Below are 27,408 nucleotides of genomic sequence, written 5' to 3'. Positions count from 1 at the left end.
TTTACTAAGTAAAAAAAGATAATTTAAAAATTACCTGCCTGGAAGCCATTCAGAGCGGATGCAAGTTACAGATGCAGTAGCAAAGAAGTGATTGAAAGTGGAGTAGAAGATGTTAGTTATAAAAATACTTGTGTAATTTACTGGGTGCTGTGTCTGAGGGTGGGAAGCGCCTGGGTCTGAAGGTAAGAACAGAAAGGATGGGATAGCAAGGTTGACTTGTAGGTGCATGGCTTTTGAAGTACTCTAAATAGGAAAAGCGGAAGACTGGTACAAAAGCATTAGTTTTCTGGACTACACGTTTAAATCTCTTTGCTCCAGAAATAGCATCAACAATTTGATTCCAGGTACCGAAATAGATGTCTGTTTTATAAACCGAGGCTAATGTGGCTTTCTGCCTATGTTTGTATTACTGAATAAGAGATAGAAATCCTGCAGAAACAAGCCAATGGTCTTCTCATGGTTGCTGCTTAGAGATAAATCAACAGAAAAGGAAAGCTGTTGTTTTTATTTCATGGCAGCCGCATGGCAGCGTAACGCCACCACCTCACAGCACCGAAAGATCATTTAAAAAAAATACTATTGGGATTTAATTTGAATTTACTGACAAGAAGTAGCTAGTCTTTCCTTTGTGGCTTTCTTCCTGGTCCTGTGCTGCTATACCTAGTTCGGTTACAGCCAGCAGATCTGCACACAACCACAAGATGGTCATTGTTTTGCGGTTTATCTAGTATAAAGTTCTAATGTTCATTTCCCTGCTTGAAAACAATTGTGATGTTTTTTCCTCAGACTGGATTAGTTTGAGGCTGAGTTCCTTTAGATGCTAACGTCTATCACGAATGAAGTGGGTTAATGGATAGCAGGTCAGAAGGAGGGCTGTGTGGAGGGGGAGAAGGAGGTGTTCGGACATCTCTGGAACAGTTGTAGTTAGTGGGGGTAAGTGCTCAAGTCAAATGAACAGCTCTCACCTGCTCCTGCCGTTTGCCTCAAGCCATCTCTGGCAGTTGTCTTGTAGTACGGTAAAACATATCAGTTTGTGTGCGCTTGGGGAGCGGGTTCACTTCCTTCGCCTTGCAGTCAGAGGAGCCTCAGAGCTGGAGGAAGAGGGAGAGCATGCAAATGGGGCAGAAAGGGGAGGAGCGAGAGGAAGCAGGACAGTCTGTTCTTGGGGTGCTCAAGATAATAATTTGGCATAAGGAATCCTGTAAGACCATGACCCATATCTTTTATTAAGGGTAGAGACTTCTAGCTCTTGTATCTTGTTTTTGGTTCCATGCTCCACCCACCTCTCCAACAAAAAACACCATTACTAACTATAAAGAGAAGTTTGAAATCCTGCATAAAATTAGGGAAGACTTCCTCCAGCCCTTGTGGGAAAAACATGCTCTGCACTCAGAAAGCAAACTGGAGCTGATTCTCCCTACTGCAGGCCTTCCTCATGTTGTGAAATTAAAGATGAGTTCAGTTTGAGTAGTCTCAGCTCTGTATGTGACGGACTTTTTCTGCTCCCCCCCAGACCTTTATTCTGAATAGATGATGGGAAGAGCCATAACTGAAATGTCAGCATGAATCTTTTCTCTAACATCCAGCATATTCTTTAAATAAACAACAAATTCTGATTATGCGAATACTATGCTGCTCTTCCTACCAAGAAGAAACAAAACAAATTTATTTATCCTATAACTGTCTGGCTGTTGCTCAAGTCCTTTTAAAAATTGTCTTTTCCTTGTGTTTTTCTTCTCAGTCACATGAGAGGTGAAGTGAAATATTTTCCTGCTCTCCCATTTCTGTAAATGATTTGTTCACTTTTAAAAGGAAGAAATAGTGATTAGTATGATAACTTTTTAATGCTTCTGACTTCCATGGTGATAAATGATTTTGAGGGGCTTTCTTCCTTGGGTTGCTTACAGCTCAACTTTGTGCAAAGCTGTAACAGACTCCTTCCTTTGTGTAGGGAAAAACTGGTAAGAAGTGATAACTCCTAGGACATAAATATCTGTACGGTAGTGCTGTTACTGAATTTTATTTTATTTTTTTTAATTTAACCCAATTTTTTTTTAAATATAACCAAAGCATATTTTTTTAATAAGTCTTCGGTTTTGAAAAATCTTCAAAATTATTTTGATTAGGGTTTTTTTTCCCCATCTTAAACTTCTAAAAATCAGATGCACAAGTCTGGACTAGTGACCTTGGGTTACCTCTTTATAGAGTGAAGCAGGCCAAAAATTAACTCTGCCTGTTTCTTTCCAACAACTGGAGGAGAGTTTTGAGTGACTAGCTCAAACTTGCATGTGTGCTTTTTAGACCTTTGTAAGGAGAGATGAGTCCCACTATTCATGTTTGTTCTGGAAGAAATGAATGTTTTGAAATGTCAGTAATTGCATAGTCCTTACTTGGTTTGGGATTGAGCTTGAAGCATGTGGGACGTGCTCTGCTGCTTAGATATCAAAAATAAACTCTGCTTGATGATCTTGCACCAATAAGGAAACAACTTTTCTCATGGTCACATCATGGAGAAACTTAGAACTTTAAAAATACTATGATTTTAAGTGGAAGCCAACAGTTGCGAGAACAGGACTTTTTTTTTTATTTTTAAGCTGTTTGGGACTGTTTGGTAGAAGTTCACTGAGTAAGTCAGTTGAAAGTTGATCTGATTTATTATGAGAATACGTTTTCCTAGAGGTGCGGCTCATTTCATGACACTGTAAGATAAATTTGCTATGTGTTGTTTCTGTCAATCTAAATGTCTGGTTTGCTTTCATTTAAGCCTTTGCAGTCAGATGTTGAGAGAGTCCAATCTGCAGGAGAATTTCTTTGGTCCTGCTTGAAATTGATTTCTGTACACTAATAGGATTAATCTTTCTAGGAATAGATTATCCTTGAATGCAGATGGCCTTTTAGCCAAAATGGAGGTGAAGCTGTTTCTTAAGATTCATTCACCAAAACTAGTTTTAGTGAGCCATATGAAGTTTCAGTTGTACTTCAGAGAATTGTTTGGAAAGTGAAGGAGGGAACGGCTCTTAATTTTGGTCTTTTTTTCCCATTTTGTCTAGACATGAACAGAACATTTCCAGATAATGTAAAATTCCGCAAAACTGCTGATCCCTGTTTGCAGCATACCCTCTACAACGTATTGGTAGCGTATGGGCATCATAATAAAGCAGTAGGATATTGTCAGGTATGTAATGACTAGCTTTTAAACAACGCTGAATTTCACTAATGGCAATTGTTCTTGTCCACTTGAATGGGCATGTTTAGAAGCAGATTCACAAACTTTCTGTTTTTAAAATGTCCCTGGGGATGGAAAAAATGAATCGCTACAGGCAAGTTCAAATGTCCTTGTGAGTTTCTCCGCTTACTCGATCACGTTTGGTTCCATTCGTTAGCCGCAAAATAAGCGTTTCATCACACACGGTAATATCAAGATCAGTTGCTTTGGAGAGGAAGAGAAAGCGAGCTTGCCTTTCCCTCTTCCTCCCTCCTGCCATCTTTCCCAAGGCAGTCCTCAGTATGTACGAGGCATATGAGATCTCAATTTCCTTTGTTTTCGCGGTCACATTTTTTTCAAAATACAGGAAGACCAGTGTTCATCAGACATAATGTAGTTGGGAGGGTGGTAGCATTTATTTGGTGCCATCTCCCAGTATAGACAGGCAAGTAGGAAGAAAAATTGTTTGAAATTCAACCTGATACTGGTTAAATGGCAGCTCAAAAAAGCTCCCGTTGTCGCTGCCAAGTATTGTAAATGTTCCTGTGGGACACAAAGAAGATAAAAGTTGATTCATGACAGTCAAGAACAAAGAGGCCATCGTTAAGGATCATAAACAAGCAGGAACTGCCACGAGCAAAATGTGTTTTCAGTTCACTTATTAAGTCCTCTCCTCACTTTCCTCACCAAGGGTACGTGTGCTTATCTGTACTTCATGTTAGTTGAGGAAGTTAGTACAGTAAATACAACTGTGTCAAAGTTGAAAGAGTATGAATTATATTTATTGAAACCTGGAGAAGAGAAGACTTAAATGGACTTAAACCTAGACTGATGTCACTGAAACAAATTCTTTTTGTTCATCCCAACCAGTTTTATAGTACAGAAAATACTTGCAAAATGAGAGTGAAAGATCAATTATTTTTATTATTTTTAGTATTATATATTTATTAAAATAGAATGTTTAATAGTTTGGGAGTAATAGAAGGGGTAGAATTGTGAATATTCTCTTTTGCAAGCGTCAGGCTCCTAGATAGAGATAGTTATACCCACAAACATGTACAACTTCTAAACCATGCCAGCTTCTTCCCAAAATATATGTCTCATTGTTACTAAAATGTTTTGGTACATTAACTCCTTAATCAACGGGCTGCTCTTTTTATTGTAATTTGGCATTATGAATACTGGAGATGAAAGAAGACTTAAAAAGCCTTATATGATTCCTTTTCACCTTTGGTCTCTGCATAGAATGAATGTTATCTATTCTGTCTAAATAATTAGAACATAAACCAAAGGCCAGCATCTCCTTTCCAAGGCATGTCATACACCAAGCAACGTTTCAGGAAATCACCTTTTTTGCTAGGGAAATAGCAGATTTCATCAGGATAGATATAGTGATACCTACTGCATGATAGGAGAGACCTTGTAAACACTAGAAAACACAGAGTGAAACCCAGAATTTTTAAAGTGCTTTGCAGAGCTTTTAGTGACTGAAGGGTCTTCAGGGGGTGTTTCCATAACACTGGTGATTTTGTGGTAATTACTGTCATTTAAGTCTCCTGTCTGGGAGTGTATTAGGCTTTGCATTGTCATGCTGTGACAGTGGTACAGCGTTGCCTGCCCTGCTATGACCAGGGAAATTCAGTGTCCTGTGAGCATCTGCTGCAGAGTAGCTTTTTGTGCATGCCATGTGAAATGCCAAACAGTCTCTTGTCACCACAGATGCAATTACTAAGCTAACCGTCAGCATGGAAACAAATAGTTGCCTTCCTAACTAGAAGGCCATGCACCATGTAAGGCCATGCAAGGTCTATCCAGGCCATTTGTCTAACAACTGCTGTAGTGACTCAAAGCTTGAAAAGGAAACATTGGAGAAGATGCAATGTCCTAATATTTCCATGTTCTGAGAGTGGTGCAAGGCCTTCTGAGATGGGACAGGTGAGTCAAATCTGCTGAATGCAAGAAACGAGCTCTCAGTTCAGAGAGAAAGTTGTAGCTTCCAGAGGCTGTGAGAGGCATTCTTTTTGGTGGCTGTCCTCTGGCTGACAGCCATAACTGGCAGCACTGCAGGATACCCACAGACAGTGGTGCTGCCTGTGGCAATAGATGTGCTGGAGAAGTCCAGCTAGGAATGAGGGATAACAGGGAGAAGGCCAAAGAAAGGGATGAAACCTAAGAAAGCAGTGTAACCAACACCAGCCTTCATAGCCTGTAAATATTTAAAGATAATTTTCTGTTAGCTTAGGAAGACTCCGGGGGGGCTTGCACCTCAGAAGCAGCTTTTGTATATAGTCATACTGATGTGCTGTCTATGTTATTACAGTTGTCAGCTTGTTTACAATGGAAAAGACATACTTAAAAAATGCTTGAGAAAGTGGGCTACTAATGCATGTAAGTCGGTATTATTTCCATAACTTAGCAGTGTTATGGTGGATACAGGAAAGAAGTGCCTGAGACAGAGACAATGTGTTTACAGGCAATGCCAGTTTCTGACCTGTGTGTTCTATATGTCACTTCTCCAGTCAGAGAGTGTCAGTAATGGTTATGAAACTTGCACAGCTGGAGTCTGGACAGTCATGACTTGACTGTTCTTCACACATTTTCTGGTAGCTCTTCCAATCCCCCACCCACCAGTGTTTACCTTCTGTTTGCATGTTGAAAGCCAGGAGCTATAGTGGCCAGTCCTTGACTAGCATGTGAAGTACTAGAGGTATTAGGGAAGCAAACGATTCATATGCAGCCATTCGATGAGTTAAGCATCAACAGCTTGTAAAAGCTGATGGAGCTGCAACTTTTTACTAAAGAGTGTTTGGGTGAGGCGTTCTCCTTGAGTTGCGTTTGTACTGCACTTCTAAGACAGCTGTGTTTTGGTTCTGGTCAAAGCAGTCTTCAGTTACATTGGGGCAGGGCTGTGGGGTTTAAAAAAATATGGAAAAACTGAAGGTAAATTATAGACTACTAAGCTTTTTCTTCTAATTTTCCTCTCCTTGATCTTTGTTAATAATTCTTGTTAGCTGTTGTAATACAGGTTTAACAGCTTACTCAACCGGTGGCCTTTATTACTAGATTTTACTTAGTATGTCCACTTTGTAGAACTGTAGTAACTTAGCCCTTAATCAAAAGAAATGAACCAGAAACTCTTAAGATAAGTGTATGCATCTTAAAACCCTTCTTTCTATTTCAGGGCATGAACTTCATAGCTGGATACCTGATTCTTATTACAAAGAATGAAGAAGAGTCCTTTTGGTTGCTAGATGCTCTTATTGGAAGAATATTGCCTGGTATGCTAAAAACATACGTAGTTGTATTCGTATATTGGAGCTTGGCTTTTATTTTATCTTTGGTTTCTTCTCCATTTTTAGAGGTTTTAGATGTTAAAATGGACTTGCTGGACTGAAGATTTCCTAGAGTCCTGGAAACACAGGACAAAGACACAACACACAAGCAAAACTTCTCTGTTTTATAGTCAGATTTTAGTCTTGATGCAGTGGTTTATATGAATGATAACTTGCAGTCTTACTTCCCACTCCCTACTTACACCTGTTAGGTAGATATCTTCCTATATCAGTATGATGTTGGGGAACAGGACTTGGCAAAGAATTTGGCAGTTCTGATTGCAGGAATATGATATGAGACACAGACAAAGCAGTGATTGCTGAGCAGAGCAAAGATGGGAGATATGCACAGTTTGAGCACTGAGTTTAAAGTAGGAATTCGATTGGCAAGAGGCAGCATGAGGTTTCTTCAAAGGTATTCGGCAAGGTGGTGATGGCTTCTGCTACACACAGTAGTTTCTGCTGTCCCCCACTTCTGAGTGGGGATACCTTAAGCACCTTACGCATTGTGATTTTTCCAACAAAGCCAAAAATCCCTGCCTGTGTCGGTATGGCAAGTTCTTATCAAAGCTCTGTTATAATCAATGGTGGTATAGCCAGGCTGGTGAAAAGAGTCTAGAGGAAAATTCAGCACACCCTGAGCTATAGACAATACCAACATCTGGTCAGTTCAGTAGCTCTCTAGGTTCCCTTGCCTGGATCCCTGGGTTTGCAGGAGGTGTTTACGCAATGAGTTTTGCCCTATCTATAAGCTGAATCTCACCATCTGTGTGAAGTAGTTTAAAACCAGAAGCAGGCACAACAATGTCTTACACTGCTATGAAATACATGTAGGAATGTTCTTTCTTGGGATTTAATTATAGAGGAAGAATGGCTTCATTGTGAATTCCCATTATCATTGCACAAAACTGGCTACAGCTACACCCATAATGTAAAGCCATACTTGAAATGGGAGACTAATTTTTCTATAAGGAGGCTTTGACATTCCCTATTGGCTCAGTTTTGCTTTTGAACAGATCTTTATCCCCAGTGGTTAGAAGCTGAATTCAATATTACAGTGTCAATTAAGTGCTGGTCAAGGACGTCAAAGTCGATACTATCATTTCTGTTTCACTTTTTTGTTTATTTCTTTAATCTTAAACAAATGAACATAAAAGTATATAGTTTTTGGTTCCTTATTGAACAGAGGAGAAAGACTTTGAGAAAGAAGGAAAAGGCTGAGGAAGTCTTTTAATGCTTTTGAACGACTCTAAGAAATTATCTTTTATGCTGAATACATTGTGTAAGAACTCAGATTTTCCCTGCATATGAGCAGAGTGGTTGGACTTCGCAGATTGAAAGAGACGAGACAGGCAAGGAGCACTATGACTTGTTGAATCAATCTGCAAATATTTGAGGTTTTGCAGCCTTGAAGTTTACTTTCAAGCTATAAAAATAGTCTAAAGAAATCAGCTGTCTGTTGCTTTTGTTCAGCCTTGGGAGCTGTAAGCTGTGCAAACAGGTAGGAGACTTGAGGGCTGCTGTCTGCCATGTGACCTACTGGTGGCTGACATGGGTGGATGTCTTTCCAGTGACATCACTGTGTTAAGGGGTAAGGCCCTCAGTAAAAGGCAAGTTTCATTGCAAAGTGATCCATGGAAACTTTTGCTGTTAATCTCTTTGGTAGTTTTAGGTGTTTTTATTTGGGGAAAGGGAGTAGATTCAGATTTTTTTTTTATTCATCGTTTTTGGTATGGCACTTCAGTTTGTCATACAACCTTTAGTTCTTCTTGTATATCGTTTTACGCTTTGCTGATACCTAAATGACTGAAGTTGCTCTTCTTTTTCCCCTCTTAGTTGTTGAATTTATCTTACGCCACTAGCATTGGTGATGAGAAGAAACTCATAATGTGAAAGGCAATTACTGTGTACAAAGAAGATATACATTTACTTAAGTTATATTTAAAGATATATTTTTGCTACCTTGTGCCAAGAGTCTTCTTACAGACTTTGGCCTGGGTTCAGCATATCCGCTACAGGCATCCATTTGAGGTGGTGAAGCTAGAAACATGCGTGCTTAACATTTCTTTCCTCATCAGTGGGGAAGGGGTTATCTGATCAGAATTGCTGATCTGAGTGTGCCCCTTTCCTCTCCACAGTCAGTTTTAAGAGAGCTTGAGGCATCCCTTACAGCTTGGATGCCTCAACAAGAGCCCAAGTTAGGTAGTATGAATCTTTTATGTAGTAAAAATATTTATATTAAGTAATGCAAGGCTTTATTGTCAGAAAACTTGTTGCTGATGCTTTTTTCCCCAAAAAATAATTGTCATAATTTCAGTGAAATACCGTGTGTGTATATGTGAGAGAGAGAGAATCAGACATGCAGATGTATCCATAAAGAAACTAACGTGGGTAAGTAAGTACTGCCCTTCCATTAACAGTGCAAGGTACAGCACATTTCAGTTTAAAGCCCTATAATTATTCATTGGGGAAGCAGAGAAACATTGTATATTCTCCAGATTTTCACAGGAAAAAGTAGCAATCACTTTTTGTTGGATGCCAACAGTATGATTAGCCAACACTTTTTCCTTTAGTTTTGTTGCTGATGTTCTTTTCTTCATCTGTTTGCATTATAATCTACATGTTTGCCCCTTTCATTGCAACAGATATGCCTCCAGGTCATGTCCTCATTTTCGAGTGTGTCCTGTCACTGCCAGTTAAATTGGTGGTGATTTAGGACAATTTAGAAATCCCTTCTCTGCCCTCTGCAGAGTCCCTGTGAATGCTTCCTTCCCCCTGCCCACAGGCATTTAATTACATTAAATATCTGCTCCAGTACCGTGATGCTGACAGCATTTTTTTGGTCAGCAGATGAACCAAGCCGGCCACAGATCAATGTCATTGATTGAAAAATGTAAAATGGGACAGATGGGAGCATTAGTGGCAGCTTTCTGGGGGAGTGACAGAGAAGAGCTCCCTAAGCTATGTCTCGCCTCCCCACTTCTACTGCTTTTTAGGTCCAGAGGGAGGTGCATACCACAGGACATGATGAAGGTGTGACTGCTCCACTCACTGACGGGAGGGGGATGCCTTGGGAATGGGACCCCATCAATAGAAGTTTTCTGGCTGAATTGTTCTGTTATATCCAAATGGAGTTAGCACAACTCTGAGAGAGAGAGCCAGCAAAAATTTACTATTTGGTCTGTTGGTATGTGGAGTTGTGTGCATGCCATTCATCTGGCTGAATGTAGCACTGCTGGGTGCAGTTGGGTGAGGCCAGAAAGATCTTGCTTTTGCTGAAGGCAAGCCCCTAGTCTGTTGTGTCTGTCAGCTGCTCAACTAGGGATTTGGAAGGATTAGGAGTTTATCTCATTTAAACACAGCAAGGGGGAAGAGAATTATTTGTTTAACTGAAGTTTTGGGTGTTACCAAGATCTTTTATTCCCAGGTTCATTCAAAACAGATGGCTGGAGCAGACAGTATTGCCCACAAGCAGCAGTATGGATTCGATTCAAGCTCAGAGTGGATGTGTCTGCAGTTTCTGTTCAGCGTAGCTTTAGTGTTTCTGTTCTGTTCGTAGCTCTGGTTCTTGTTAAGAATTTTATTTGTTCTGTTGAGGAAGTACTGGGGAGGTTGCTTTAGAAAGCATCAGGTAGGTGGGAAATTTTAACTCTGGTACTTTGATACATAATTTAAGGAGCATGTTTGTGACGTTTTACATATTTGTGAATAAATGGTGAGTTTAAGAGAAGAAAAACTTGGCAAGTTAAACTCACTTTAGCATGAAAGTTATGCTTATATATAGCAGAACAATTATTAATATTTTTTCTTCCACTTAGTGGTTCTCAGTCTGAAAGCAGCACTATTTATCAAGCCATACTCAGTCTACCAGACTATTATACTGGAATTATTTACTCTTAATGAAAACCAGTTGTAGAATGGTTAAGACTTCCAATGGTTAATAGAGGTCTTGTGATTTCCGCACTAGCCTGTTCATGGACAATTTTATATACTTTTCTTCTTGTGCCAGTGCTGAATTTTGGGTGTAAAAGAAGTCCTCCTGTCTCTTGTGAACCTTTCATGTATTTGTAGCATACAGTCAATTCGTTTTACAGTTCTTTTGTATTACTAAGCTGCTTCAGTCAAACTCTTCTCCTGTATGAAACTCTTCTCTGTTCCCGTTTCAGCCTAGTAATTATTTTGTGTGCTCATTCCAGTTCAAATTGATTTTATTTTTTTTCCAACTTGATCACAATGGCACCCTTTTTTTTTTTTTCCAGTGGGAAATTTGCTAGGGCCTTGTGCAGTGGCATTATTTCTCTCTTTTTCACAGCTGGAAGTGTTTTATTTGAGAGAGAAAAACTGTAAGATCTCCCTTGCCTTTTTTTTCTTGTGGCACTCTGGTTTTGATTTGTGATCTCAGTAATAATGGATGTGCTATTGCCCCTCTCTCATTGTCAACAGATGTTTTTTCTGCATCTTATAGGAATTCATAACACCTTTTTGCTGAACTATATTTGCACATTCTTGTCCTTGTTATTTTAAATATCATCATGTCTCTCTCACACCAATCTTTTCACTATGTTACTCTGTTGTGCCTCATGTATTGACATGGGACAGTATTTCTCTATTTAGGATTGTTAAGAAATAGCAGCTTTTTCTTTTTCTCCAACATTTTTAATAAAAATCTTACATTAGGTGTAGCCTACAAGCATTCTTCAAGGATCAGTCTATCAACTTTCCTTCAGCCTACTGCTTTTTAGCCTTTTGTTTTTTAAAATTTTTTTACTCATGTGTATTGCCTGGTTGTTTATCAATAATTAAAAATAAGAACAGAGGTTTGAATGATGAAGTAGTCACAAAAGTAGCAGACAACACTGAACTAACTTGCATTATCTGCACGGACACAAGGTGCAATGCAAGATACCACTTCAGTGGGTAGCTTAGCAACTGCCAGTTAAGGCAAATGTCTGCATGTTGAGATAATAGATAATCATCTAACACACTTCTGTGTTCAGCTTTTTGTGGTTCTCAGTTGTATCAGCCATAGACTTGCAGGTACTATTGCATAAGAGACTAGGCATAGTAAGAGACATGAATATTTGAACTGATTAATAACATAGTTATGCATCAAAGACTTGTATATACTCCTCTGAGTGACTCGTTATAACATTCTTTGAAGTCCCATCATACGGACTTCCAGGTTTGAAGGGAAGGGCCACTTGAGAAATGCAGAATGCTGTACTACCTTTACAGTACTTCTATTTGGACAACTTGTTTTTAGTTGCAGTTAAGCATGTATTGATTTCGTTCTTGTGTCTGAATTTATTTTAATACCATGATTGGGTATTGCCAGGGAACCTCTGAATGCAGAACTGCCTAGGCAGCTGGGTCATTTAAGACCTGCTTCTCCAAAGGGGAGTGGAACTTTGTTTCACATAAAGCATGCCACTTGAAGCTGTGCAGATAAGAGACTTGCTAGACCCGAAGAGTAGTAATGTAGAGCGGAATCTGTAGCCTGTGAAGGAGACTATCATGATGAAAAACATGTCATTTCACAGAGGAGACTTGAGCACCGCAGGCATGTGCCTTTGGTGTGGAAAGCTCCTTGCAAAGTTATGAATAATATATGCGACCTCACATTTGCAGGGTAGTTTTTGATAACCAAGCTTTTTTATAGCACCATCAGCCCAGGAAGCTTCAGCAGATCAATCAGTTCTGGGCTGTTTGCTTATATTCCTCCTCTGGCAGCGCCCAGCTACAGGGCCATGAGCTGTCAGAGTTCTTGCTCATCCTTAGAGAGTTCCTTTGTGATCGCGTGTGAAGCCATAGCAGTGCACACTTCTGAAGCACGACATTGCATTTGCCACTAGGAGAGAGGAATGTTTGGCTGGTAGGCCGAATAATTAGGAGTTTTGAAATATGGGATTCTGACATGTTTTACTGTTAACCAGCAGCCATGATGAAAGCATTCATCATGGAACATTGGAGGTTAGTTGTATTTACCTAGGAATTAAGCATGCAGTGTCCTGTTAAGCTGAAGGTGGAACATAGGAGTCATCATGTGCCTGTATTTAGAAACCATGATAAGCCTGAAATGCTTATTACTTACAAATCTGAACTGCTAGGGGATTTGGGAGGCATGAGCAAGGAGGAAATGAGTAACACGACAATGAGTTTCTCTTGAAAAACAATGAGTTTTTCTTCTTTAAAATTATACATATATTTATACTTTTGGAATAATTTATTTCCTGGATATATTGCATGCCCTACCCCCCACCCCAAACCACAAGCCTCATCAATAAGAGAACAATCTCAATATTTAGCAGGTGTGCTTTAGGTAGCTGGGTAGAAATCTTACAGTTTTGTCTAAAACAGAAGTTTCCTGTATATGACAAGAACATACGTGTTGTCAGCCTTACTTTTGTGAGAAAACATGCCAAGTTTCAGACCCATAGTGTTTAAAAATGCTGAAGAATATTATGTTCCTTGATATGGCTGTATTTACACTGGAAGCGGGACCTGAATGACTTATTCCATCCAAAAAAAGTCAAGTATGCCTCTTCCCTTCTGGCAAGCAAGGCTTACATTAATGTAACTTTATTATGTTGGACTTGAGGTATCTTCAGTAGGCCATACTGTGGATGGGACTGCAACCTTTGGCTATCTGTGCAGGCAGTGGTATTTGCTTGTTTATCTCCCCAGTAAATCAAAGTTTCATCCCTTTCAAAAGTCACCAGCAAAATAAACCTTTCAAATGGAATTTCAGTTCAGTTAAGACTGATCAAAGGTCTAGTTCCCTGGCTGCGTACAAAGGAGGAAGGTAGGCAGAGTGGTGGAAACACAAAAGCGTGGGTTTGGGGGAAGAGGTCCCCTTTTTTTTTTTTGAATGCGTAAAAGCCAATTAGTGGCCAAGCCTTAGCATACAGCACAAAGCTTACTTAGTTTGTGCTTTGTATTTTATTGGAACAGCCATGTTGGAGGGATCGGGGGGTTTTTTTGGTTTTTTGTTTTTGTTTTTAGTTTTAGCTAATGGCTGTAGTTGTGAAAGCACTAGTGTGCACATGTGGTATTGAAACTATCATTTTGACAGAGCTCTCCCCATGTTTTAACTGCGGAATTAAAGCATCAGAGGGGCAAAGCCAAAGTGAGTAGCTTATTTCATTCCTTGTAGCATATATATATTTTTTTTGACCTTCTAATGGTCAGCCAGGGCTCTGCATGCTCAATTGCAGCTCTAATAATGCAATCTTCTTGAGTGTGTCACTTTGATGGCCAGAAGCATAATATAATAGCTGACAAATGTATAATGGTGTTATAGGTGCTCAGTGCAGATCCTCATATACAGTTTTGTATTTTAACTTGTAAATCCCCATAAGAGTAATCCATGTGTTAAATACCAAGACTCACAAAACTGGAAATACTACTGGATTTGCGTACAAGAAGCCAGCTGAAGAAGCACTAGTATTTCCTCCCATTCCCTCTGCAGCAGACTCATTTGGCTAGACCTCATCTTTGTGAAAAGTCCAAAACTTGAGACCCTGCCACCACTCCTAGTAGTGTATTCCAACTACAAATCACTCTTACTAAAAATGTTTACTGTACTTTTTGTTGGAATTTGCCATGTTCTAACTTGTAACTGTTGTCTCTTTTTAAAACTTTCTCTTACTATATTGAAAAGACCATAATGCCTAGAGTGTTCTCCCTATGAAGTGGTCAAGTTTGCTTTTCGTCTTCCTTGCATAAATTCTACAAATAGAGAAGTTCCTTACAGAGCTTAATTTTTGTAAGTGGTGTTTGTAACGCTTTCTTTTACGTCCTTTCCAGTTCTTCAGCTTCCTGCCTTAAATGTGAATATCAGAGCTGGATGCAGTTTTCTAACCTCAGTTTTGCTAATGTCATATGCAGAGATGACATACTCTCTCCTTCAGTAGTAAATATGTACAAGGAATACTTTGGCTTTTCCTGAGCTAAGATGTGCTTACTCTGGATTTATCCTATTTGCAACTTAAGATACTGCAAAATTGTTTGGTTTGGATTGCTTTAGATATTTGTTTTAGATTTGCTTTAGATTGCTTTCAATATTGTCAAGTTGTTTGCTTTTTTTTTAATATGGCATAGTATGAAGAGGCACTGACAGCAGGCTTTGATATTGTTTCAAAATATAGTATAATGCATATGCAGTATAAGTGGCTACATAAAGAATGTGGAAAGAGATGTGCTTTGGGAGTAAAGGAAATTATGTGAAGAAAATCATGTGCGGTACACAGTGGTAACTTTTGTCTAACTAAATGTAGAAGAAGTGACTGTTTAGTTTGAGAGAGATGCTTGGGAAATACAACTTTGGTTGAGTCACGTGTTTTATGTTCAGAAGACTTGAGTGCTTTAACTAAGCTTTCAACTTATGGCTAGTAGAGAAGTCTCCTTTGTTCCTCTTCTAGTTTCAGAGCCTGTTGCTTCAAGATTAAAATTAATTCTTGTTAGCTTCCTCAAGCTTGAAGTAAGAGGATTGTAGCTTTCATTCCCCTTCTCTTCAGACTGAAGGGTTGGATTGGTTTCCCTCTCCAAATATCAGGCTAGAACTGTATGTGTCTGTCCAGCTTTCTATTTTAAGCCTCCTGCTTCTGTCCCAGTCTTCTGATAACGTGCTCAGTAGTCCCCATGGCGTGAGTGTAGGGTTCCTGTAAAAAGCTGAAGAAAATGTAACACTGGGGTTCTTCTTAAGCGTGAGAGAATATAGATGCTGTGTTTTGTGCTGAGGTGCTAAGAATAATCTTGTCAGTGCAGCAGTGAACTGATAAAATAGCTATTCTTCCTAATCCCGTAAAGGAATTAAAAAAGCTACAGATCCGTGAATCCTTATTCAGCTGAAGTTATCAGTCATTAAGACTCACTGTACAATTGTAAACTCTTTTTTTTTTTTTTTTTTTAAATAAAAATGTTTGTTTCCTCTAAGGGCATGATAAGCAATTGAAGTAGCCTTCAGTGCTTGTTCATGAATTTCCCCTCCATTTGAGGAAATTGGTGTTAAAAGTTTGTCAAAGTGTTTTGTGAATGAAAAGCTTTGGCTCCTGGGATCACCGTCAACCCAGTAAGCTGCAGCCTCCTCCAAAAACTCTTTAAACTGGTGCAATTCATTGAGTGCAATGACTGGAGTCAGGCCAGGCCATTTGGAAACAGACAAGTGGTGAATAACCCGTGGCCATTGGTGTCTATCCAATACTGATACTCTGAAAAAAACGCTATCCACAAAAGGAGCAATTCCAGTGGCAGTGGATACGAAGAGCGGGGAGAAGGAAGAAAGAATTGGCCAACAGCAGTTTGCTCAGAGTTATGTGTAATCTGCGCAAGCTACAATCTGGTAGCTATAACTTTAATCTAGACGAGTTTTTAATGATGCAAATGTCTCTACTGAGCTGCACATAACAGAGAGTTGTTATTTAAAAAAATAAAATAAAAACATAAGCCAGTTTCGTTCTCCATAACTAGAATGTCTGAAAGTTGCATTTGTGCGTTCTAACACACTGCCAACTTCAGTTTGTTTCTCTGAGAGGTTACACATGGAGTCTTTGTTTCTTTGTATTTCATCTCTGCTTTCTGTAATGTCTGGAAGGATATCATCTTTGCCTTTCTTTCCATTGTCTTTATAATTAACAAACATCCTTTGTCAATTTCCAAACTGTAGCTGCATCTGCTCAGAATCCCACTGTGCTGTGTGAAATGCAAATAGGAAACCAAAGGGCTCTTTCTACTCTGCAGGATCCATTGTCCAAGTTTGGGATCAGAAGCAAGAGGTGCATACAGACCGATGGGATTATGTAGAAACACTATCTTTTTGTGCTTTCTGAAAAGGTGCTAATAGTAAATTACTTCTCAAAAGACTATAAACTTTGTGTAATCTCAGTATCACAACCAATAAGCATCCATAAAATGCTTGCATTCTCTCTCTCTCTTTTTTTTTTTTTTTTTTGAGATAGTTCTGCCATCCAAAATTAATTGGGCTTGCTTATGTTTTTTTAAAGCTACTGTTCAGTTATAAGTGATATGGCTACTGCTGGTTCTGATGTGAGTTCAGTGCCTTAGGACAGAAGTTCTCTTTCAGTTTGGTTTGATGAAGGAAGAATAAAACATGGCTTGAGCCTGTTTTAGGTTGGTTGGTTTGTTGGATTTTTATTTTTTTTTCAGTTCCCTGGAGGATTAGGAACTTATGTTTTAAAAATAACATAGTTAAGAGTTCAGCTTGCCATTTAACCACATATCTGCAGGATATCACTCTGGCCAGGACATCTGTAGGGGGTCACTTTGGCCTGATATTGCAAAAAGAATTGGCAGTACTCTTGGTTTTCCTGCTCTTCCTGTTGTGACTTTCTGATTTCCTCCCAAACATAGGTTCTCCAACTTTTTTTATGCCAGACTCATGATGTAGATTCTTAGAAGACCTGCTGCACCTTTTTGGACTATCCCATGGTAAAAGCAAAAGAGCAGAACATTGCCCTGCCTTCTCGGAAAACACAGGCTGAGAGTTGCCAACAGGGAGAATGAGTGAATCGGTAAATTGTAGAGGAATAGCATTTAGATGCTCTGATGGTGAGAAGGGACTGCTATCATAATCTAGTTTGACCTCTTTGTAACTGAAGTGATGAAACTCGTTCCATGTGTGTTGCTTTAAGTTCATAAACTCTGCTATGATAGCGTATCTTTTTGGAAAGGAAAACTTTGCACTGCCAAGGTTATTTAAAATAACCCCTCTGTTGGGTAACATGCAAACAGCCAAGTTTTTATAGTGAAGGATTACTGGAAGGGATTTTTTTCCCCACAAAGGCACATGGTGGAATCTGTTTCTGTTTTGACTTGAAATGTAGAACCGAGTGCTTTTTATGAAGTTGGGCGGTTCTGTTCATGGCAACCTTTGCTTTTGCCTGCCAGCACTGAGGCCTGCTCTATTTGCCCCTTCTGGATTCCAATGAAGTCTGGTAGCAAATGGGAATGTGCTACAGTGAAGAGATTTTTGAATGTTGCATATTGGTATAACAAATGAGGCATTTTGGCTTGTTTTGGGGGAAGAGAGAGTACTTCAGTCCCCTGCCATGGGCTCCCATGGACATTATAAACATATTCTTGTGAGTAAAATACTTTACGTAGCTTGTGACTGTGAGAAAAGTTAAACCAGCTAATTTTTAATTTTTCAGCTTGTTTAAATAAATTGAATCGCCAAGACAAATTACTCAGTTTGTCCCAGGCTGCATTATGTAGGCTCTTGAAATAATAGAAACGCTGGAAGATAAGCAGCAGAGCTGAAGTCTTGTCTTGGGTAATTCTAAAGCACTAAGTATTCAAATCATGTTAGTTCCAGTAGGAGTATTTATATTTAACCTGACATATGCACAACAGACTTAAAGGATTCTTTTTTAACTTCTGCAGCTCTGACTTGTAGAGGTAATTTAAGGCTGTAAGAGCACTGCTTCTTAAACTTTTATTTTTGGAACATCTTAATCTATTTGTAACGGAGAACAAGGTCACACAGTCCCTACAAGCTTTATCCTTATTTCCTGCAAATCTCATTACTGCTCTGGAGCACAAGCAGACAGTTATGTCTTAGTCCTGATATCCTAATAGGATTCAGAGGGGTGCTAATTATTGTGATAGGGAGACAGTGAAATGTGGTTTAAGGACCATCTCTGCCAGATGCTGAACTAAAACAGGTGTCAAATTAAGTGACAGCATGCCACAGTCAGTGCAGTGTTAGTAACAAAAAGCCCTTTAAACAAGGAAAAAAGTCCCTTCGTCTAACCACCTGTGTTGTACTGTAGCGATAAAATAGCTGGCAGTTGGTGAAGCTGCCTTTCCCTTTTTGCTGCTCAACTCCAAGAGAAACAGAAGCTGACGATCCTGGCAGAGCTAATGGGCTGCGCCGCTCTTTGGGGTCAGGACTTTGAGGAAGGGGCGCTCGGGGCAGTGAATTCCACGAGGGGTGCTGCCTGCATTGCCCTCTGATAAACTCTTGGGCACTCCTAAACTCAGCAAGGCATCCAAAATCCATGGGCAGGCACCAGGAATGACAGACTAGGCAAAGCAGATGCATGCGGGTAAGCAACAAACAAAGGGAAGCTGAGAGGAAAGTAAGGAAAGCCTTGGACCAGGTTAGAAAAGAGTTTGGAAACGAGGAGTTTCATATTGGGAAACGTAATTTTCATCTAGATGTCTTTCTGGAATTCAATAATAATAATTTAATAATAGAATAAAATAATAATTTGTAATACAGTATTTCATGTGTTGCCTTCCAGAAGAAGATGTGATGAAAAGCAATGTAGTGCGTGATCCACCTAAATGTTAACATGATCACTTCCGTTTGACAATTTGAGGACTAAAAGGAAGCAATCTGGCTTTGTGTTTTTTTCAGGGGGGCGATATATTGTCAGAGAACATTCCTATAAAGCAACTTAGATCAATAGATAGACAATATAATTAGCCTACATTCGTGTTGTGGGTTTTTTTTTTTTTTAATTAGTAAGTGGCAGATTAGGAACAGTTACTGACTCGGGTCTGTTCTGGGTCATCAACTGCTCAGTATTTTGCCAGATTATTGAGAGAGAAAAAGAATTAATACGCTAATTAAACGTGGATCATAAAAATCTAGAAATTTAAATTAATTTGTACGATGGAACATACAGCTAATATATTTTGATGGTAGGTGAGAAGAAAAAATTTGCTGCACAGTAGCTTGTGAAAAGCAGCTCTGTGGCGCGGGGGAGGGTTAGGCTTGTGTAGACTTCTTATAAACAAGGATATCTTGACTTTAGGGAGAGATTCTGGGCAGAGCAGACAATTATGGAAGATTAGAAAAATAGGGCACACAGTGAAACGTTTGCAGCAGGGGAGAGCTGCAGGATTTTTGCTGAGGGGACATTTCCAGGCGGCTTGGGGACTACGCATCCCTAGCAAATAAGAACAGAATAGAAGAGCCGTGTAGGTTAAATGTTACCAAGCACTTAAGGCACGGAACCAAGTAACAAAATCATTTTCACTAGTCGAACCATGGACACGGACAATGAAATGTGGCTTGGGCATGACGCTGGGTCCTCTCCCAGCTCGCCTGTGTAGTTCTGGCTAACGCTGCGTAACCCCCGTGGCTTGGTGGGGGTCCCTTGGGCAGAGCGCAGGCATGGGTGCTGCTGGCTGTGCTCCGGGGAGGCCTGGCACCCCTCCGGAGGTAACGCTGCCCTTGGAAGATCCATGTTAAGAGCTGTAAGGTTGGATCTGTGCTATCCCCTGGACTGCTGCAGTGCTCTTATGTTCCTTGTAAATGACCTCTGGGTCAGTCTTGCACCAATATGGGGTCCCGCAGGAATGTTTCTGGAGGACTGGAAATGCGGCTTTCCTGATTTGAGGAGCTCATTTTATATACATACATTTATATATAAAAGTGTGTGTGTATATATATAATTATATGTTAATTTATAATTATATATTAATTATGTGTAATAATTATAATTAATACTAACATTAACTGTAATTAATGTTTATAATTAATGTATATAATTACATATAAAAATGTCTTGGATGCAGATTGTTCTCATGTAACTTTTCTGTTGTGAACTGGCAGCTAATATGCAGGAAAAGAGCTGCTACTCGGTTACTGGTGTTTGCATAAAATCATTAATCGCTCCCGCTTGTGCAGCGGCGCTGGGCTGAACGTTGCAGTGCTGCGTACCAGGGCACATGGGAGCCCCTCCTGCTCCATGAGGAACAGCAGGAGGCTGCCCCAGATAAATGAATGGTTCCTTTTTTCCTTTCTGTCCAGCAGTACAATCTAACAAACTTGAACAAAATTTTAATTTACGCCGAGGCTTCATGGCTGTGTGCCGCTTCAGTAATTCAAGAAGTGACGTATCCAAGTTGCCTGGCCATTAACTTCTTACTCGCCAGCTCTCAAAAAGCTGGGTGGGTGTCTGGTTGCGTTCTCACTGAGATCCTGACATTTACTTTGCTGTACAAATTAAAAATAGCAGCCGTTGTTGATTTCAGCATATCGGATGATTGCAGCAGAGCAGAGAGCGTGTGGGCTGCTGTCCTTCCTCCTGAGGACACTCGCTGGTGGTAACTTGAAGAAGTTTTAAGTACTCGCATGTCTCAGGAGCACAAAACAGAAAAAAAAAATATATATGGTTTGTGGATGTATGAGAGGAGGAGGAAAGATAGGAAAGGGAAGGCGGCTTGTTACGCGAAATGTGATTCTTCGGTTTTCACTTACATTAAAGCAGCATTTAAAAAAAGGATTACTCAGACAGTTAATGTTATTTTACCTCCATTCCAATTCACAGATGAGCACAACACTGCACAAAATATGGAGAAAGAGAAGTTTTTGTGTTGGCTTTGAGGTCATGGTGTGATTCTGTTTGGTTTTAGTACACTTTTTGACAGGGTTACTTGTGCTTTATGTCTCAGAGCTTTCCCTACAAGCAATTGAAAGGCAAATGGTTAAAGGACTGCATATAGTGGCAGTGACTCTTATGTCTGTAGAGGAGTTTTACCTGTCATTCTTCAATGGGAACAAAGACAATAAGGATCACAGACAAAAAGCCAGATTCCTGAAGGTTGAATGAGATGCTTCTTAGAACCATAAAAATGCCTGTAGATGTTCTGCAGTTTGAACAGCACAAATGGAGAGCAAATAGTTCCTGGGGTGGGAAGTCTGTTCAAGGAGACCATTGACCCAGAAAGAGTGGAATATTAAACTGCTCTTGTGATTTCATTAGAGAAATTAAAGCGGTTATAAATGTACTGCATAACTTGGGCATCATCTTAAACTTATTTGTGGCACTGGGAGGTTTTATTAAAACTATTTCAGACAAATGGACTTCGCTCTTTCTGATTCCATCTTCATGTGAACCATCTGTCTATGCTGTGTGTGTCTGGGAACCTTGGCAGAAACCAGCTAAGTTAGAGAAACCTGAACTGCAGCTTTCCAGAACCAGTGAAGGAAAGAAACATAGAGAAGGGTGCTTGTGGTAGGAGTTATTTCTTTCAGTAAATAACGTTAACAACGTAGGTCTTGTCAGCAAAGCACTAGTGAACCATCAACGATTACTTCCCAGGGCAGGAGCCATCAAGTTCAGCTTACATGTTTCTGTCAACTCTAAACCCAGAATATGAATTCCATAAACATCTGTGTAACTCTTGTCCTGTGCTGGGCCATCTGAACTCTTATGAACTAAAATAATCTTTTTCTTCCCTTAAGTATACCCAAAACTACTTGTTTATAGAACTGAGATGCTTGTTATTCATCCTGCACCTTGGTAATGAAAATACTTACCCTATCAAACAGGCTGTGCAGTAACAGTCTAAGCATGCTCCATTTTTCTTAATTTTTGCATTTAACAGTGTAGTGCAATGACCAGCAGTGTAGGACATGTAGGTCTAATTTCAACCCCTGTCTCTCAGATAAATTAAGTAGGAAGAGATGTTGCCTGGCGGAACCTGTCATTCACTTCCTTTTGGAATTATTCTATGAAAAGAACTGGGATTTCTTTGCCTTGGAGAAAAGAGAGGAAAACTCTTAATGGCTAGGTCATACCTTAGAAGTGGTATCTGGCCTCCAGCACCCCTGCACAGCTGATATTCTCAGAAATTCACATTTACAGTTTGTCACTGGACCCAGTCTAAAGTCTAGGAGTTGTTTTGGGATTTTTTTTTTTTGTTATTTGTCTGGGTATTACGTGGACTGGGAGTTGTGCGGCCCCCACACATGGGAAGGAGGTGGTGGTTATATTGAACTGTTTAAATATTAGTAAGACTTTTATAGTTTAAGCTAGTAGTTAAAGACTACCTAGATGATCCTTCCTTGGGAAGGAAGAATGAATTGCCACAAAACATCAGAGAGAAAGAAGATACTGAAGTGTTTGTGTAGAGGGCTCAGCCGTGGCTAAAGAGAAGTGCTGCATGACCACACTGCAGACATCTTCATTGCCTGGTTTAATTTACTCCAATGTGGCATTCATAGGCTCAACATGCTTTTATGTATGCAGCTGTACAGGAAATTCTTTTCAATTTTGTGCAAAAATCATGTCCACGGATTCCTGAATTTTGGTTTCTTCTCTCCAAGATTATTACAGTCCTGCAATGTTGGGCCTGAAAACTGATCAGGAAGTCCTTGGAGAACTTGTGAAAATGAAAGTTCCAGCTGTGGCAGAGCTGATGGAAAGACATGGAGTCATGTGGACCCTGGTGGTGTCACGCTGGTTTATATGCTTGTTCATTGACATTCTTCCAGTAGAGGTAATCGGCAACGTAAAGTTCTTAATATACCTTCATGATCAGTATCTCATTTGTAGCGCTTTAGTAATAATTACCTACTGGAAATCAAGACGCTATAATCTGAATTTTCTCCTTGCCTGCAGACTGTGCTCCGAATATGGGATTGTTTATTCTATGAGGGGTCAAAGATCATCTTCCGCGTGGCCTTAACATTAATTAAGCAACACCAAGCTTTTATTTTGGAAGCCACGAATTTCCCTGACATTTGTGATAAATTTAAGGAGATCACCAAAGGAGCATTTGTAACCGAGTGTCACACCTTCATGCAGGTAAATTCTCTGCAGCTTTTGGTTGTTACAAACTAAAAACAAGACTGACTGAGAAATGTTTTGCTCAGTCAAAAAGATGAATACAGTTAGGAGAAATGCATATGTAAGAATTGCCAAAAGGATGAAGAATGTTTTTATATAAGAAATGTAAACCCTTTAAAGAATTTTTTTAAGAGACTTATCATCTAAATCCATATACTGTAAGACATTCACTTTATCTGTCATACAGGGAAAAAAATTCTTTTTGCCCTTTTTACCAGTTAAGGCAGGAAGTCTGACCAGAAAATAACTTCAGTACATTCTTTCAGTGAACTATGCATGTGTTCCTGTGCTTTTTTTCAGATGAATTGTAATAGAATGTTGTAGAATAGACACAAAGTGAATTTTAAGCTTGCATTGATAAATCTTTGTAGTGCCAGAATACAAAGCATTATGTTTAGTCAAAGAACAAAAGGGTAGCACCAAGTTCTTTTTTCCAGACAAAATCCATGAAGTTGAGCGCTCAAGTTTTATGATAACCTGCAAACTCAGAATTATTTTTGTGAACTATTAGTAGTTTGGATGCCAAATCTGTATAAAACACTAGATTCAGAGCTTAACTCAGAAGACTGAAATGTAAAAGATGTCAATTGCAAATAAATATAACAGAAGCACATCTGTCATAAATCACTTGACGAACTCTGCTATCACTTTTTGCTAAGCGTGGACAAAAACTACATCTCAGTAGGTGACTTCTAGGAGAGTTTTGTGCTCATGTCAGAGCTCTGTGCATAAGTTTGTCATAGCAGGATATCATTTATGTTATATTTTTGCTCATAAAGAAGAAAAATAACTTAAACTTACTAGTGTTTGTAAGCCTTTTAATTAAAGGAGCAAGAGAAAAATAAATCACAGGTACAGCTTAATTTAGAAGGGAGATGGTTGATGGATTTTCCCATTCCATAAAGGGATTAGAATAAAAGTTTTGTTAAATGTTAACCACCATGAGAACACCAGCTCAGAGGCTGATAGAAACACTTGACCTTGAAGGACTTCCCCCTCCCCCCTTAATTACATTACATTTTACAGCAGCTGTTTTTAGAAAAATCAACTACCACCTTCTTGCAGTTCCTCTGAATAAAACACTCGTTTTAACTGTGTTGGTTACTGTAGGGGGGGGCTTTCAGGGCAGTTAAATAAACAATTTATGTTAGGTTCTTATCTATCTTTGAAACACGTACTTTTGGGTTTGGTTTTGTTGGTTTTTTGTTGGTTTTTTTTTTCCAAGCAGTACAGATAGCGGAGGTGATGACAGTTGAATGTTGTATGCCACCCCTCCCCCTGAACAAAATTTTAGTTTTTAGTTTAATGCAAATGCAGAACTTCTGTACCAGAATGCTGTTCAAAACTCTCATCTCCAAGTTGTCAGTTACAACTACAGAGAACTGAGGGGCTCACGCATCTTAACTGTAGAGTAAAGTGCAAAAGTGCATAAACTTGCAGCTTGCTTCATAGTTTCGTTCAGTCAAAAGTTTTAGATGAAGCAGCGACTACAAATGTGTGGTTCTTAAGCAACAAGTCAAAGCAAAAAAATATTACAAATATCTGTAACTGCATTTGAAGTGCCTTAAATTCTTACATCCATATACGTTGCTACTCTGGAAAGCTCGGTGAAGAAAAGCAAAGGTAATAGGGCAAGGGATTAAGACTGATTTTTTTGCAGTAGGAAGGTACTGTTGTATATGTGTATGCGGTCCAGAGCCTGAACAACCTGTGCTAGCACCACATGAGAAATGCACTAGCGCTTTGTAGCATCACGCAGGATAGCTTACTATGTTCTAAATATGCCTGCCATCCACCAATACAAATGCCTTCTAAATTAATTTTAACTGGACACTTACATTCAAAGTAGTTTTTGCATAACTTAACAGCACTGGTTTTGAGTTGCAGGTTTACCATGTCCTTACAGCAGTAGATGAAGTACTACTTACAGAGTAGATGAAGATGCGACCCTGTTACAAGGAGTAAGCGTTTTCACAGTATGGATATCAAATCAGGGATTTCACACTTCAGAGAGTCACATGAGAATTCCAGCATGTTGTCCAAGGCCAGACTTCTAACTAAGAATTTTCTCCTTTTGTCCCCAGAAAATATTCACAGACCCTGGAAGCTTGTCCATGGCAACAATCAACAAACTCCGAGAGACTTGCAGAGAGAAGGTGCTTTCTCAGGGATAACTCACCATATTTAACCAGGTGGTCAGATACTACAGCAATTGACACATTCCTCTATTTGCACTGACTAAAGCACACTTTAAGCTTTCCATGAGTTAACTGACACTTGACCAATTTTTCCTGCCTTTCAAGTAAGTGTTGTTAGCACTTTGTACTGTATGTCAGACTTCATAACTGGAACTGGTGGTTCTGTTGTTTCGTTTTTGTTACTTTTTTTTAGAGGATTAAAGTGTTTCCAGAGTAGAACGTAAGTAGAGTCAGGACACTCCTTTTAAAAAAGCAGCCGCCATCCTTGTCTTTTCAGGGCATTTTGTAATGTTAAAACAATCAGGTGTATAAGATTACATATCCTTCCTACTGTATTAACTGTGACACCGCTATCATTTGTACAAAATAAATTTATTTAATTTGTCAGAACATGTTTCTCGGTGTGAAGAGAGCAAAATATCTGATCTCTTTCCTGACTCCCAGTAGTTGGCTAGAATACAAGCATCTTCCTTTTTCCTCTCTGCTATCACTGAAGGAGCTCAGTAAATAAGGCAAAGTGCAGGGCAAGACAGCAATAAGGAAGGTGATCTTTATCTTCACTAACAGTTACTCCATGCAGTGTATAACAGCTTTTCAGGTAAAGGCAGGAAGGAACACATGCAAGGCTACAGAAAGCAGCAGCAAAGCTTCCTCTATAACCATTCAACGTTTTGTATGCTTATTCAGAATTTTCTAGCTCTAGCATAGTAGGTTACAAGCTATTTGACTCACATCTGGAAGCAGCACTTCTCACTTTATTGTAAGGGATGCTGAAAGTAGATGCTGTACTTCTCCTTTGTGCTGGTGTACTGAGGTTGTATCCTCATCTACCTGCGTCCCTAAAAATTTTAGGAGAAACACTTGTAAAGATAGCCACAAACAGACTTCTTCCTTGACAGGAAGAGACATGGGGCAGTTCCAAAGCTGTACCTTAATGCAAGTCTAAATAGCCTACCCCTGGGCAGAAACAAGCAAAGCAGCAGCCCTGTCCCTGGCACTTAGGTCACTTCCAGCCCTGCTGGGGCCAGGTGCCTGTGTGAGCTCCTTTACTGTCCTTGCAGAGCCCTCTCGTGGCCAAATCCTTTCCCTCTCCTTCCTGCTTGGGAAGGGAGGGAAGACTGAAGAAAGGCCAGCAATTTGTGCTTTTTATTCTTCCTACTGTGGAAAGCCTCACCTTCTAACACCACACTCCTTTTCAGACTCCAAGCTCTCTTTATTCCTTGTCAAGGAAGGCTTATCTCTTTCCCCCCCTGCAGACTGAGTTCCTTTCATTCCTCAGCAGGGAAAAAAAACCCCACAACTTTTCAGAGGAAGCAGATGAGTGCTCTCCTAGGTAAGTAAAGACAGCTACTCAACAGTATGATTCCAAGCTATCCCTTTGTCTTTGAGTACCAAATTGTAAGCACAGTAGCAGTACCATACTTTTTGTACATCACCAGGTATTAGATGAAATACTAGTTTATTCACCATTGGCAAAATCTGTAATTGCCAGGTACCTTCAAGGTAGCAGGGCAGATGGTCCAAAGCATGCCAGCCTTACTGCCGTGTGTTCAGTTCTCCCTGGCAGAAGAATAGTGTTTGTGCAATGCTTCACTGTGTCTTGGTTCCTGCCCTGGGTAGCTAGTAACTGTTAACAGCAAAACATCACTGCAGGAGGGAGATCAAGGAAGCTTTAGACACAAAGCTTCATTTCCAAGCACATTACAACACACACAGACCTCAGGAGACACGTGTTTCCTACTCTGTGGTAAGAATCCAACTTCAAAATAAAACCTGAAGTGTCATTTACAAGTCCTTATAACCAAGTATCTTAGCAGCACTTTCAGAAAGCTATGCTTGGCAGGACAGACCAATATACTGACATTTCTCAGTAAGCAGCAATTTAGTGGAAGAGTTAACTTCTCCAGATCTCTGGTTGCTGATACACAGAAGCTGTACCTGTTTACAAACATAAAGTCCAAAACAAGGGGCTGTTCCGAAGATGCATACACAGTTCAACCTCACCTTTGTGTGACAGAGAAAAAAAAAAACACTTGTTTAAAATAACTCCACACTAAGGTTGTTTAAAG

General features: G+C 39.6%; 1 protein-coding gene across 1 annotated transcript in view; it reads left to right on the top strand.

Annotated features, from left to right (window-relative positions):
• Positions 1-25,781, top strand: part of GRTP1 (growth hormone regulated TBC protein 1) — a 38,477-nt gene extending 12,696 nt beyond the window's left edge. Inside the window, exons 4-8 of the mRNA XM_063338194.1 lie at positions 3,051-3,175; positions 6,387-6,483; positions 22,619-22,791; positions 22,914-23,099; positions 25,226-25,781. Coding sequence (XP_063194264.1) covers positions 3,051-3,175; positions 6,387-6,483; positions 22,619-22,791; positions 22,914-23,099; positions 25,226-25,315 — 671 coding nt within the window. The 3' untranslated portion in view covers positions 25,316-25,781. The remainder of the gene's footprint in view (positions 1-3,050; positions 3,176-6,386; positions 6,484-22,618; positions 22,792-22,913; positions 23,100-25,225) is intronic.
• The last annotated feature ends 1,627 nt before the right edge of the window (positions 25,782-27,408 follow it).

Source organism: Chroicocephalus ridibundus, chromosome 1 (genome assembly GCF_963924245.1).
Source record: "Chroicocephalus ridibundus chromosome 1, bChrRid1.1, whole genome shotgun sequence".
Taxonomy (NCBI): domain Eukaryota; kingdom Metazoa; phylum Chordata; class Aves; order Charadriiformes; family Laridae; genus Chroicocephalus; species Chroicocephalus ridibundus.
The sequence above is the reverse complement of the archived record's forward strand: the minus strand, read 5'-3'. Positions and strand labels throughout refer to the sequence as shown.